At 40.6% G+C, this 14214-nt stretch overlaps 1 protein-coding gene across 1 annotated transcript; it reads right to left on the bottom strand.

The window, feature by feature from the left end:
* Window positions 1-404: 404 nt before the first annotated feature.
* LOC110986131 (uncharacterized) lies at window positions 405-13105 on the bottom strand. Its single transcript, XM_022247778.2, has 7 exons — window positions 13001-13105; window positions 9777-11857; window positions 8416-8654; window positions 7129-7195; window positions 5435-5797; window positions 4661-5088; window positions 405-3786 (listed from the first exon to the last, which is right to left on the bottom strand). Exons 2-7 carry the CDS (start codon window positions 11851-11853, stop codon window positions 3451-3453), a joined length of 3510 nt encoding a protein of 1169 aa, XP_022103470.2. The 5' UTR covers window positions 11854-11857; window positions 13001-13105; the 3' UTR covers window positions 405-3450.
* Between the last annotated feature and the right edge of the window lie 1109 nt (window positions 13106-14214).

Below are 14214 nucleotides of genomic sequence, written 5' to 3' on the forward strand. Positions count from 1 at the left end.
CGCTTACATTCAAAGAATGAATTCAGCTCAATAACACTGAAAGATGGATATGTCAAGCTCATTCGGCCTTTTGGGTATATCGCTACAGCGCCCTCTATTGAATCTTAGTACCGCCTGCCAAGTCTGGCGAGACGTTAAAATCTGGAGTCATAATAAAAACATGAGCGTTGGCCTATTTGAAATTCAAGTATGACATCAATACAAGACGACCGGCAAAAAAAACAATTACTCTGATGACTGGTTATTTTACGATTTAGATGATGACTGCGGTTGTAATTTAGTTGTGAGGATCCTATCTTCAAATGTACCTACCATTTCAAAGCTCCTTGCAAGATAAAGTTTGTAATTAAACTCTTAATGAGGAGAAAAACGAATTCATATTAAAGGAGGAAAATAACGCAATCTTTATTTACTTCACGAATGGAATTCAGTATCTTTATTACTATCAAGATATAGAAAACAAGACAAAATTTCACAGTTGAAAACTGTCCACACAGATGTAAGTTGTACTGGTCCAAACAATGAGTATTCACTCAATTCAATCCCAAACAAAATCCCGCCATAACATAAGCAAATGCAGCAGTAGTTAATTAATCAATCAGGAAAATAGTCTGAATGTCTGTCATTCTATTTTGACTGATACAGTACTTCGACAAACTAGAAAGACACAGCAAAAATATAATGGGCTTGCTCCATAAAAAAATTCAAAAAGGTAAAAAAAAAAAAAAAACTTAGAAAAGAGGGCAGATGACACAGAGGTCAGGGGATAAAAAAAATCCAGGTCTGCTGGAGTGGAGCAAAGAAAAACTTCAGCTATGTTTGGAAATCTGGCAGTAACTAGTCTGTAAACAATAACAGATACTGTGGGAATATCTTCACTCTGACAAGACTGCACACACTAATTCATGCGCTCTACTTAACATTTGTAAAATGGAGGTTTTGCTCACAGATGATTTTCTGTTGCCCACTAAGTGCTTTTGAGGTAACCCTGTGAAAGAGATACAATAAGATTTTGCTATCTCTTAAAGCTTGTAAAAAGTTGGGAGAGCAAAACAAAACTGTTCAAATTTAGCAGAAGTAAATCAAAAGTACCAGTAAGCACGAAGCACACTGGTGAAGCGACAATAAATGCAATATTTATGACAGACCAATGTGCAATTTAGACCACAAAAAGACTGTGTTGTGAATGATCCCACAAACAAAACTTCCTCAAAAGTTTCAAAGCATAATTCTCCAGATGCAAGAAGTTCACGTCAGAAATTACTGCCACATAACGTAAAATTCAAAACAAAAACCAAAAAAAGTGGTGTTGAAATGGCTGACATGCATAGTACGTCTGTAACCATAAACAAAAAAAACCACATACTTTACATGTATTCACAAAGATCTAACGAAGATTTCTCATAGATAAAAAACCTTCATAAAAATATCTCTCCAAAACAGCGAAGTACCTGTTCACGTTTGTAAAACTCTAATAAACTCTTATGATTTATACAAACTTTATTTACAGTATTTAGTAAGTTAAAAACCCAATCCATTTCTTATAAAAACTGAATGTTCTTGTCAAAGTTTGTGATGGGCAGCTCCTAAAACTTTGAAATCAGCTGTGGTAACAGCAACCAACATTTCTCCTGATTTGTTGACAATTAGAAACCAACAAAATACGGAATCTGAGGAACTGAACATGCCTTTTAGGCGTCTCATCCCCCATGATATTCAGTGAGAAAAATCTTTCTAACAAAAGTAATCTCATGCGAGGTAATTTGATAAATATATATACAATACTTACAAAGTTGTGAACATATCCTTGATGGATAAACCTGTTGGACAGCACACAATCTCTTAGAAACACCCTCCAATGACAGAAGAAATAATATGTGTTAATATAAAACTGTATCCGGAGGAATTTTGTTGTCTTAAACTTTGATACATGACAGGCACGGCCACTGTGATAATGTGACAATATTGATCATTCAAATATTCACCAAATTTCGGAAAGCACCACAGCAGTACTCATCTGTAAAAAATAATTGATTTACATAATATTGACATCTTCTGTCACAGGAGGATTAGCCACAATTATAAATTTACATTCCTGAGTTTTTGATTTAGGATTTAAAGTGTACGAAAGTATAATACACAGGGATTTTCCAATTTCAATTTATTGAAGGGCATAAATCCATATAGTACTGAATGTGGGCCCATTTTTTGGTTAACTGTACTGATAAATTCTTTTAGATTTTGTAGGTAAAATAGTACTTCTAGTTAATATGTTTCATTTATCCAAGGAAGATAAAATGCAATGATCCAACAGGCCAACTGTGCCCACTGAGTCACAGGACCTTCAGTGGGTATCAAACATGGCGTCCTCCCACAGCAAAGTGCCTTGTGTTGTTCACCAAAAATAAATCCACTTTTTGGTATAGTACTCAGCACATCAATAGTCTGAGTAATGTAACAGCCGTCGGCTTAAGTTTTGGTAAATGACCCTTATGTCACACTTTGTTATGGGAGGACGGCATGTTTGTTGATGGTGGATACACATTACAGGTCATTTGACTTAGCGAGTACAATTGGTCTATTCTAATCCAACCGATTTTGAAGATTTTCACAAGTGTATTTTGGGACAGGACATTGACGATGGATTCTGCTGAACAGGTTGTGTGCCTGGGACTAAGAGCATTATGCACGGTTGCATTCCTTGCAGACAATAAGTATCATGGTTTCATCTACATTCAACTGAAACGTGGCGGTGTGCAACAAGCCTGACAAATGTTAGCACATGAAACAGAGAAACCCCAACTCAACCTACTCTAAATGCCCTTAGCATTCTCTGCAATGACCCTGTACAGTAATTAGTCCCTCATCACAACAGGTAGTTCTTTTTCCTGACAATACAGTGAATTAATCACTTAGATGGAGTGTCTTAAGAAATTGACGACAGGGTTAGGTTTGGAAATCTTCCTTATATTTCAGTACTTCTACAATCTGGGAAACACAATAGATATCATTCTCTGCTGAAAATTCCTCCAGCCATCCATTTCATGGAACAGCCGAATAACAATATTTTTTTGACAGGTTGGTCATCTGAGATGGTAGTGATAATTCTGGAGGTAGCCTATACTGACCAGGTGGCACAATGGCAATAAATGGAAGCTGGCTTAAGTGGACTCATGGCCATAGTGGACACTTGACCATAGAGGACCCATGGCCATAGTGAACACTTGAGCTTGGTGGACCCATGGCAATAGTGGACACGTGACCATGGTGGATACATACCCTAAGTGGACACTTGACCATGGTGAAAACAGAGCCAAAGTGGCCACTCCACACTAATGAACATATGGCCATAGTGGACACTTGGTCACAATGGACAAGACACAAGCCTGTACACTGCTTGGGCAATTCACTAGGCAACACCAAGAGATTACATCCTTGCCTTCGTAGCTATCAACTTCTATTATACACCTGATTGCATTTCTTAGCTATCGTCTTGAGATTCAGATCACATAGAGCACCATATAATCTTCCCTTGGTGCAGACATCAGGGCATTTGTCTCTCCACTGTAGCAGCATTTGGACGGCCTGTTCCTCCGGCCCAGTGTGGTTCTCCTTGATAGCTTTGAGATCGGCTTCCAGTGTCTCGTCATCACGTACGTAACGTGCTACCTTCATCCAGTGAGGTTGGATCAGGGGTGCGATGCGATATAGCTGGGACTGGGAAATCTCCTCGGTGTTCTCCCGCATTAGCTGCTCATCTAGCCGTACACGCATCGCTGGCATGGACTGTGGGTAGAATGCAATATAAAACATTCAGAATACACAAATACATGTTCTCAAAATCTCACCAACTCTAAAAATGTACGTGCAACCTCAAGCTGGAATTGGATCATTTATTTTCAATGATCGCAGTATTACAAATGAAAAAATGTGTGAACCCAACTGTTACAAGCTCAGTATCACTGAAAAGAGTCAGAAGTATGTAACTCAGCACAGTGCGTTGTGTCTCCCAAGACCTTCACACTGAATCCTAGCCCACCACATGCAGACCTGTGGATAACAGTGTGACGATAATGGACCAGCCGTTCATGATGGTGGCTGGTTGGATCAGACCCCTGCACAAGATGTCATCATTGTACATCGAATCTTCAACTCACAGCAATGACAGGGAATTCACCCACTTGTCTAAACTGTTTAAAAACTTGAAGAACTAGTCAAGCAAATTTATAAATCAGTTCTCAAAGTCTGTCCAAGCAAATACCCAGTTGCAAATGCTTGGACTAAACATGAGATATTCAATTATCGAATATTGGAATATTCATGTTTGAAATCGGATATTTATACAAGATAACCACGTAAATAAAATAGGGGAAAATTCAATTATTTGGTTACAAAAATTGCATTCTAAAAGCATGTTTCAAGATGTTTATGAGTAAACTTCAACCCAACTGAATGCATACGACCAACAATAAAGCCAATCATTTCTTTTCCTTCAACTTTTTACTTTTCAGTTTTGCAACTAAGACGTGTTGTGTTTATTCAGCTTTTGTGGGAATTTGGTACAAGCAAATATTCAAGAATTAATTTAACTGGAAGGTTGAATATTGCATTATTCGAATTGACTCAATTGTAAAAATGTGAGCTGAGATTACAAACTCACTTGATTTGAAGTTGAAGGTACAGAACCATATCTGGTTTCTGTAAGGGGCGTGTTATAGACCCGGTTTGGTTCACTTGATGAAGGTCCTGAAGACATGGCACTGCCTGTATGTGTCTGCACCACTGAGACGTGGGAATGTCTGTTTGTCATGGTTCCCAGAGGGGGTGAGTAGCGGGAGAAAGTTGGCAGGGATGGCAGAAGTGAAGAACTGGGCGAGCGAGGCGGTGTGGGCAACTTGGGCTCAGGACTGATTCGAAGAGACTCTAGAAGGGTTTCTTCTGAGGTGGATGTGCTGGTGACAGCTGCAGATGAGGGTGCCTCACGGCGCAGACGTTTGGCTGACTGGGGTATGATTGGGGTTTGAGATTCGCAAGTGGGACAGACACGCTTCCGTTTAGGGCTGCTTAAATGCAACCCACTGGGACCAGCTGAAAAAGAGGATTGAAATGTAAGAAAGGTATTACAATGCCACAAGTTGACAGTAACAAAATATTAGAACACAGTTCAATCCTTTTTTAAGTCCAACATAAGGGACAAAATTTTGCCATCTTTAGCATTGGAACTGAATTTGTGACTAATGAGACTTTGGAATTTTGCTTTGAATTATTTTTAACCCAGGGCAGAATTTGTAAACCTTGAAAAAATTCCTTAAATTCCAGATCTTTACTCCAAATTCTAGCTGCTGAATTCTCCAATAAATCCAAGTTAGCAGGGTGCAATAATTTTAGGTTAAACTTGCAATTTGGCCAAACATCAAATGAGGGAGCGACTCACGTTGACTTTCTACATTCCCTTCAGAAGTAATCGTCGCCGAGGTCATGGTAGGTGTCGAAGGCCTGCCTCCACCACCAAACCAAGAGAATGACAGCATCTCCAACCAGCCAGGCGGCTGGTGCTGCTCTGGCTGTTGCTGTTGTCTCTCTTGTTCTTCCGTGTCACCAACCCGCAGCTCGCGCCCGACTTCATTCAGCGTTTGCAGGAAGTCACTGTGAGTGCCGCCTTGCCGTCGGTACTCGGCGATAATGGTGGCAAATTTGTCTGAGCTACGACCAAATTTGGTGCGTAAATCTTGGAGGCTGAAGCCCAGAGCCCGGGCAAACTGTTTCCAATTGTCTCCATCTGTGATTCCATGCACATCTACCAGAAAAACAAAGAAGATAAATTTAAGGTTACAATGGGAGACTTTTGAGACACTTGGTGGCAGAAAACATACCAGTCCCATGTGATCAGCCTTGGACTATTGTTTGCCTAATTAGTTTAACTCTGATGCAAACCATCGTTAACCCTGGTCACAAGGAATAGGGGACGGGTACATGTATGTTTGCCGCCACCAAGAATCTCAAAGTCCTCCATCGTAATTAGTTGTGGCTTTGGACCAAATCAAACCAGAGACAAGCTTTGTATAGTAAAGACTTACCAACCATGATGTGATCAAATGTACATGTCCAGGTATATTTGTGAAGAGCACACATGACTAAGGTTTGCAGTGTTTTGTATTTAGTAAGGCCAAAAAAGTCTCTGGTTTCTGGTCAGTGCGCGCGTGGCCGTAGATGTGTGCGTCAGCAAATAAAAAAGTTCTTATTTGGTATAAAATGATGTCCAAAAGTTGCCAAACTTGCCTAATCGACTGGAATCCTGCTACTGCGTAATTTTAACATGTTTTTCATGGGGTACGGTTGAGTAATATGCACAGTAAGGAGTCCCTCTAGTTCCCCATACAATTAGTCGGGCACTCTTTTCAGATGACATCATTTCATTTCTGTATTATACATTTACATCTGGGAACCAGACAAACTAGGTGGTCTTACATCTTGCGTATATGTACAAGCTGAAATTGCTTTTAAATAGTAAAAAGTGCAGGGGCGAGTCTATTTTTGTGTTGAACATCGCGCATTATACGTGCGTCATTTCCAGAAAAAAGTTGAGGGTAAAAAAAAAAAAGCTACGTCACCGCACCCCTTTTGGAGCCAGCTCCTCACCAGAAACCGGAGACTTTTGGGGGGGAGGGCCTAATGGCTGGTACATATTTCAGGAAACAAAGTGACTGCAATGTCTAAAACATCTGCAGTGCAATTTGCCCTTGTTTAAATGTGTTCAACTGTACTTTCCGAGTACCAAGTTCACTGTCCATTGGATGGAAGAAAGCTGAACAAGACCGACATTGGAGGGTAAATGCACGAAGGTCCGATTACTAAATAAATTCATGACTTCAGACACCCCCAGTTTTATAGAAATTAAGCTTTAAGAAGAAAAGACAATGAAAAGTACTCGGCCAAGCCCTTTTCTATTTCAGTGATGGTCAGAAGTCCTTTTATTTTAAATTCTTGCCTTTTTGTCTTTACTGTCTGACGCTGATTTTTAATAGCTTTGTTCCTCCTATTCAGATCAATAATTGTCCAAACCTTGGTGCTCGAAAAGCACTTGACTAAAACTGCTTATGTGACTGCCAAAGATTTCCTATTTCCTACCTGCCAGTTGTTTGAGTGGTGCAGATGTCCATGGATCCTCTGGTGATGGGGCAGACTCATCCATTTTCTGCAATTAGAAAGGGAAACAGTTGAAAACAACCCACATGTCTTTTTGGAGGGTTGTCACTTCTGCATCTTCATAATACAGCCCACTCTCATTAACCTTAGCCCCCCTAGGCTCCTGCACTTGAAAGCACACTGAACCTCACAAAATTTAACAGGTTCATGTACTTGTCTATGTACTTGTACATGCAGGTTACTGTACCAAACCTGATAAACTCCAACAGAATGAGCCCGTTGGAGTTTGAGTGATATGGTATGGATGGGTCTATGCAGTGTAGGATGACTTGCACTGAACAGTACCAAACCTGACAAAATCAAGCATAGTCCAACAATTGGTACAGCAAGCCAGACACTGCACAAAGTGACCCGTGTGTGTCCCAACTCACACAGAATCCAACACCATCTCCCTGGGCCTTTCATCCCAAGTCTCACAAAATTCAACAAGAAGTTCCTCAGGTACGGTACCAAACCTGCCCAAACCTCACAAAACCTGCTGTTGGAGTATGGCAGGTTTTGGGCAGTTAGGGTGAATACAAACTCAGCCGGATCTAGCCATAATGTGTGCCATTTCAGGGCCAAGGCTTTATATCTTATGTAACTAGAATTTGTATAAACAAAGTTGACACCACATGACACAAAACACAGTAAAAGACACCAATTATGTTGGTAGTGTGCCGTTTCTCCGATGGTTGAACATTTCTACGAGCGTTTCAACACATAAACACATGTTCCTCATATGAATCAGCACGCGGGCTGTGATGAACGAAAAAAAATATTAATTTTATGTTTTATAAAGTCATTTTCCCCAATGCGGTAAAAAAAGGACAACACATCTACTGTCTCAATTAGCACCGACTTTTATTTCAAAACAGTACTCAATGGTGCAATCCAGTTTCAGCCCACATGCAGATGTGCATAAGAATAGATTGTAGACGGCTCAAGATTTAACAATGCAAAACCATCAGTGATACGTGCTGACTGGGACTGCACGTGACTAGCCCCAATGACTGTTTGGTGTCATACCCCCAGTATACAGGGACAGGGATTTGGATGCAAGAATTTCACGACACTGGTTCAGGCCAAAAAGTTGGTAGTAAACATTTCTATGCTTAATGACTAGTGCCATTCAGACAATACATTGTAAGCATATTTCTGATACAATGAAATCAATTTACATATACCACTGAAGAAAAGTGAACTCTGCGCTCTGGATTTTTATCTCACCTTGATGAGGTTGAATTCAAACAATCTCTCCTCTGTGCCATTCTCCCAACGTCTCCTCACAAAGACCTTGCCAAAGATGTCCTTGTTGGATGGTTGACCTTTGAACTTGCAAGCAAATTGTTTCTCAAACTCCCCGCCTTTGTAGTTCTCTTCCACCTGTTCCAAAGACTCATCTTCCCCAGCAGCTGTGTCAGCCTCAAAGTAGTCCGACTTACCTAACTTGACAATAATCGATCCTCCTGAACAAAATTTCACAAAAATATCAGACCACGTAATTTGAAATGTGTCAACAGAAAAAAGCAGCAACTACAAATCACCAACCAATACAGGAATCATACAAATAAAAGAAAATGACCACTAATAAAAGACTCCAAACAATTACATTTTCTGTGCCAATGATTAGTGCAGGTACTTAAACAATTTTGTTACAAATTTTACAGAAGTATTTGCCACCACATGCACTGTTCAAAATGGGGCAGAGATCCGTTTAATAACCAACAGACTTGCAAACTGAGCCTTTGTCCTCCTGTGCCAGTAACAATTCCTTCAGGATGAGATTACAGGTAAACAAACCTTGAATGGTTTGTGTGTCACAGTGCGAGGAGACTTTCTAAACCAAGGCATTCAAATTTTTGTCTTGTCTTGTTTTTGGGGTAATAAAAAAATGTGATATAAAGCCACCTTTTTGTAGTAAAGGCACTTGGGTGGAAAAAAATCTACTCTTTAATTCTACTATGTAATAAAATTGCATCACTCCGACGAAGTCAGACTGTTCCTAAAAGTAACATAAATTAGCATTGATTTGCTGACGATTTTGATCTTGCGAAGGGTTTGACAAGCCATCATTGTTCTAGAGCTGTGCCAAATAACCAAATATTTGATCAATATTCGAATATTGTTTTTCAAATTTGAATATTTGAATGCAAAAATCATAAAAAGGGAAAATTTTCTTTTATTTTAAATGACAAAAATTGCACTACGGAGGCTTGTTTCAAGCAGATTCAAGTGAAAAGTGTCAGAAATTTCACGATTTAAAAAGTAACTTATTCTTTAAACAATTTAAAAGGAATAGAAATATTCCACAGGGCAAGAAGTCTTGTTCATTTCGTAAATCTTGCTAAATCATGGTTGGAGATACTCCTAGATATGAGAAGCTATTATATTGATCAGAATGTACAATACCATTGTGTGTGCTATTGCAACCCATTTTGTGTGTGGTTTGTTCATCAACAATCTGCCTGTCGGTGCAACCGAATATTCAGATATTCGATCAAATTGAAGATCGAATATTCGAATAGTGAATTATTCCAACTGACTCAGCCCTACATTGCTCTCAGTCACATTTGGTTTGGTAAACTGACCTGGACCTATGCTGACAGGTTTCAAGCTACCTCCAACATTCTTGGCATAGTTCCCAACATCCTGCATTGGATTGTCACTGTGATGGCAGATAACTACCAGACCAAACTTCCCCGTGTCAGGGTTTTCCAGCATCCAGGCCTGGCATTTCATGTTGACCGCCCCGCCAGAGTAGGCAAATCCCATTCCCAGTCGGGCATTCTGCATCTTCCCCCTGATGCTGGCCCACAGGGCCGTGAGCCAGGAGAAGTGGACGACAGGGATGTCAATGAAGTAGTTTCCATTCTCATCACTATCGATCTTGTAGTTTGTGTTCAGTATCTCCCAGGCAACAGGCTGGTCTTCGGTTGTCGGGCTTTGCCATACAGACAACTGCGCTTCAAATCCAAAACTCTGGACGATGGCGCTGTAGTCAGGTACAGGCAACCGCACTGTGACTGGGTTGTCAGAGAAGTTGTTGAAGATGTAGCCGTGAGGCTGCAAGATGACTACAGGGGTAGCCAGCGCATCGGATGGGTTCAGATTGGTTCGGACATCAGCTGAAAGCTCAGAACAAATGACCTTAATGCTGGCATTAATATCTCCCTGAACGCATCCCCGTGGAAATTGGACAAAAAGTCCAGGCACTTCATTAACCTCCAGCACTCCGCCTTCTTCGGCGCTAATCATACGATTCACTGAAAAAGGCGTTTTAGTCAGGACGGCTGTGAACAATGAGAAATGGCTGGTCCTGAGAAGGATGTACCCATCTCTCACTCGGAAGTCACTGGATGGGATGCGTTCCCATACTGGTCGTTCTAAGTCATCCGTATTGCTACGCAGACAGTGAACTTGACTGGGGAAGGGTACTTTGACCAGCAGAGGAAGTCTTATAACTGCTGGGCGGTCTCCGTAGAAAACCGCTCCATGAGGCCCAAGGAGAACCACAGGACTTGCTTGGACCACAGCTGTGGGATCTTCATCTGGTAAAAACCTGTGGTCCTTCAGGATGTCTAGTGTAAATTCACTCCTCATGTAGTTCATCTTGTTGTGTTGCGGTATCAACACAGTCACGTTTGACACTTTCAAAAGTCTTGATCGGTTGGGCAAAATACAGTCGTACGGAGTTGTGTCACTGAGGTCAATGTCACCGAACAGAGGTCTCATACAAATTTCACATCGGTCCTCAGCTACGCTAATGTCACAGGCAATGTCTTCATTGTCACTCCCACAATCTCCATGACAACTCAGTGTGTCAGTGTCAATATCCCTACGGAGACGATCACTCTCAATATTGGACCCGGAGCAAGAGCCATAGTCACTCGTGGAAATCCTTCGCTCAAAAAGAAGAATGTCCGTTACTTGCTTGTGCCTCGTATGGACCGTTGCACAACTGTTTAGAATGGCCACCTCATCATCATTTTCATCGGGAGGTTTGTGTTTAATGTCTCGACTGTGGCACGGAGACTCATCCAAACACGGTGTTTGACGGAACTGATGTGTTCTTATTTGATCTTGGAGAGTTATTTCCTCCAGGACCTGCCTGGAATCACACTGAATGGATGCCTCAATCTGAATGCTGAAATGACGACGGATTGCCCGCAATCCGTGTACGTAAACATCCCTGGGTACATTTTTGATAGGATTCCGAGTGACTGAAAATTTCTGCAAGTTAGGTAACTGAAATATTTTCTCATCCAATGTTTTCACATGGTTTCCAGAAAAGTTAACCACCTGTAAATTCTCTAAACTGGACAGGCACGAAGGAATTGCTCCAATTCTGTTGTGTGAAACATCTAAGGTCTGCAGTCCTTTTAAGTTTGCCATCTCTGCAGGTAGCTTTCGAAGTGTGTTGTGGTGGACATACAAGTGTTGAAGGTTGGTAAGCGTATTGATACATGGTGGAAGATTCCTCAAGTTGTTGAAACTCAAATCCAAGGTTTCCAAGCTGACGAGTAGTCGAGTCTGCTGGAAGAGCGCTTCCGGCAATGAGTTGAGGTGCCGTCCACGCAGGTCAAGAGCTTTCCGTGGTCGACGCCCACTCCGTTCAATCACTACAGCCTCTGTTGGAAGCACATGTAATCTGCTACGCAAGGACATGAGTCTGTTGAAGGAAAGTTGAAATATGAGACAATCTTATAAAGTTATGAAGCATGTGAAAAAAACTAATTCGACCAGAGAGTAAACTGAATTAGCTCCAATCAAAGAAGACACACAAAAGTGCAGAGACAGTATCCACATAGCCTACCACAATAATGAGCTATTGACACAAATGAACACAATGTGCAAAAAACAACACTGGAATAACAATTTGGCAAGAGTTCCACATACGCACATCACTAATTTTCCCTTGCAGTAGTTTACAAGCCATCAGAAGTTGATAACAAGTCCTAAAACGTCAACTTTAGCAGTGTAAATGTTGAAGCATTTACTAAAAAAACGGCATTTTCAGACCGATTTCAGAGGGTTTGTGCACAGGGTGTCAAGTGGTGTGCAGATATGGATATGTTTTTAGTTTCTTAAGACCACTTTAAAAACAATATTTCCTCGGGCTCAAGACCTGATTTCATCTCCAAGACTTCAAAAAGAAATCATGTAGCCCTGAGTGATGTGGACATTGGAGCCTGGTTCCCATGGTTATCCAGCATGTCCAGTACATATTCTGTACAGTGCATGTCCATAATAATTATGATGTTAGGCCTACACAGAAAAAAAAATTACACGAGTTTTGAATAAAAATGAGCGACATGTAGGCCCAAATGTCGTTGTTGAACGCCTGGCATGGCAACAGGCTAATCAATCACAATGCACAAAAATATTTAACCTGCGCCCCGGCCCCCTTCGCGGAACATTTTAAATAGGCTCCTAAGCTTGAATACGTAGGCCTTCACACAAACGATTTTTCCACTCTACGTTACGTTTATACGAGACCAACATAATGACACAACTACCAACATGATGAACTACTTTGAACTAGTGTTAGATTTGACATTCTAATTGTAGGAGCAACACGTGCGTAACCAATAATTAACTGTTAATTTGAACTGCCGGGGTACCCTCTGTCATGCTCTGTCGGTATGTCATGGATTTCCGGTCCATCCGGTCAAAAAGACGATGCTGCCTGCAAGCCCGAACAATCGAAAACCTATCTGTATTAAACTCCCAGTTTGACGGAACTTTATTCCAGGAATTGCACCTATAGCAAGTCACCCCTTTTCACTGAAAAATGCTAAAAAATCTCACATACCTTTAGACTGATAGTATGTTGTAACTTGAATAGTACTCCCGACAAAATCGTCGAAACATTTTGATTGTAGAGAACAATTCCACGCTGGAAGCCATTTTGATCCCGTTGTTGTGCAGGTAGTAGTTTGCGCATGTTGTTTATTCATTACGTGTTGACGCTTGGGAAATTGACCAATGGAAGGCTGGCCAGCTAAGCTAAAAGACGCGTTCAATTTGCATATTAAAGCCTCTTAAGCAAACATGTACAGTACTCGTGCATTGTGGGTACAATGAATGACCGAGTACATGTACATGTACATTGTGTATATTTGTGAGGGTGTCATGAACAGTACGATGGTTATGTTTGTACAGGCACATTTCGCGCACGCTCGACCAGTAATATACGTGCACACAAAAGAATCGTCCAATCACACGCATGTGGGTCCGGACACTTTCAGTCGATTTAACCAAAGATACGATCTTTGGATTTAACCACATTGTTACTTTGAGATTAAGTTGGCAGTTGACCGTATAAATTGGTCAACTTTGTCAAGGATATCAATGAATGTCATCACACCTATGACAAAGAAACGCTAACATGGACATAAGACAGAGAAATAAGTACAGCAATTTGAGACAAGGGTTAATTTGAAAATCACAAATTACAACATTACATTAGTGAAGATGAATTAGGAATCAAGCTGTTAGGAATTTCATGGTAAAAGAGTTGAGATATGAAGAATCACCTCAACCACTCTCGAACGAGATAATCTCGATAAATGACACTATCTTCCAGAACGATGTTTTGTTCAAATGGATGAAAGGATTAAATTTCCCCTACCACTATACTTTGAACATCGTCCGCAAAATGATTGATGTTATCAATGCTCAAACCAAGAACTGGGGTGCGCTACTCATAAATTTAGGTTTAAATCTCTAAAGATTACGGTAGTATGAGTTACGTGTAAATAACAAATAGTAGAGCAACTGTACCGAGAGAGCTTGAAATCAAAGTTTGATCTAAATTCGAGTGATTTCGTAAACTTATAGGCAAACATTTTTGGCGTTTCCCCAAGGATAGCATACGTGCACTGCAGTGTACGTGTGTTACACATGTGTAACAAAGAAAGATATATTTATGCAATAACTGTATCTAAAAATATACTTTCTTGTTCAATTCTTACAAATTACCACCAAATTTCGTTTTAACAGTAAAGGAATTTAAACTCCACTCAT

This window comes from Acanthaster planci, linkage group LG07 (assembly GCF_054643075.1).
Source record: "Acanthaster planci isolate LZ-2023a linkage group LG07, COTS_SCS, whole genome shotgun sequence".
Classification (NCBI taxonomy): Eukaryota; Metazoa; Echinodermata; class Asteroidea; order Valvatida; family Acanthasteridae; genus Acanthaster; species Acanthaster planci.

Bases quoted from the DNA above. Each gene is read 5' to 3' on its own strand.
- LOC110986131 (XM_022247778.2), bottom strand. From the start codon at position 11,853: ATGTCCTTGCGTAGCAGATTACATGTGCTTCCAACAGAGGCTGTAGTG. The intron at 8,655-9,776 runs GTCAGTTTACCA...AATTTTGTTCAG, and splicing joins ACCTGTCAGCATAGGTCCAG to GAGGATCGATTATTGTCAAG. The intron at 3,787-4,660 runs GTGAGTTTGTAA...TTCTACCCACAG, and splicing joins TACCTTCAACTTCAAATCAA to TCCATGCCAGCGATGCGTGT.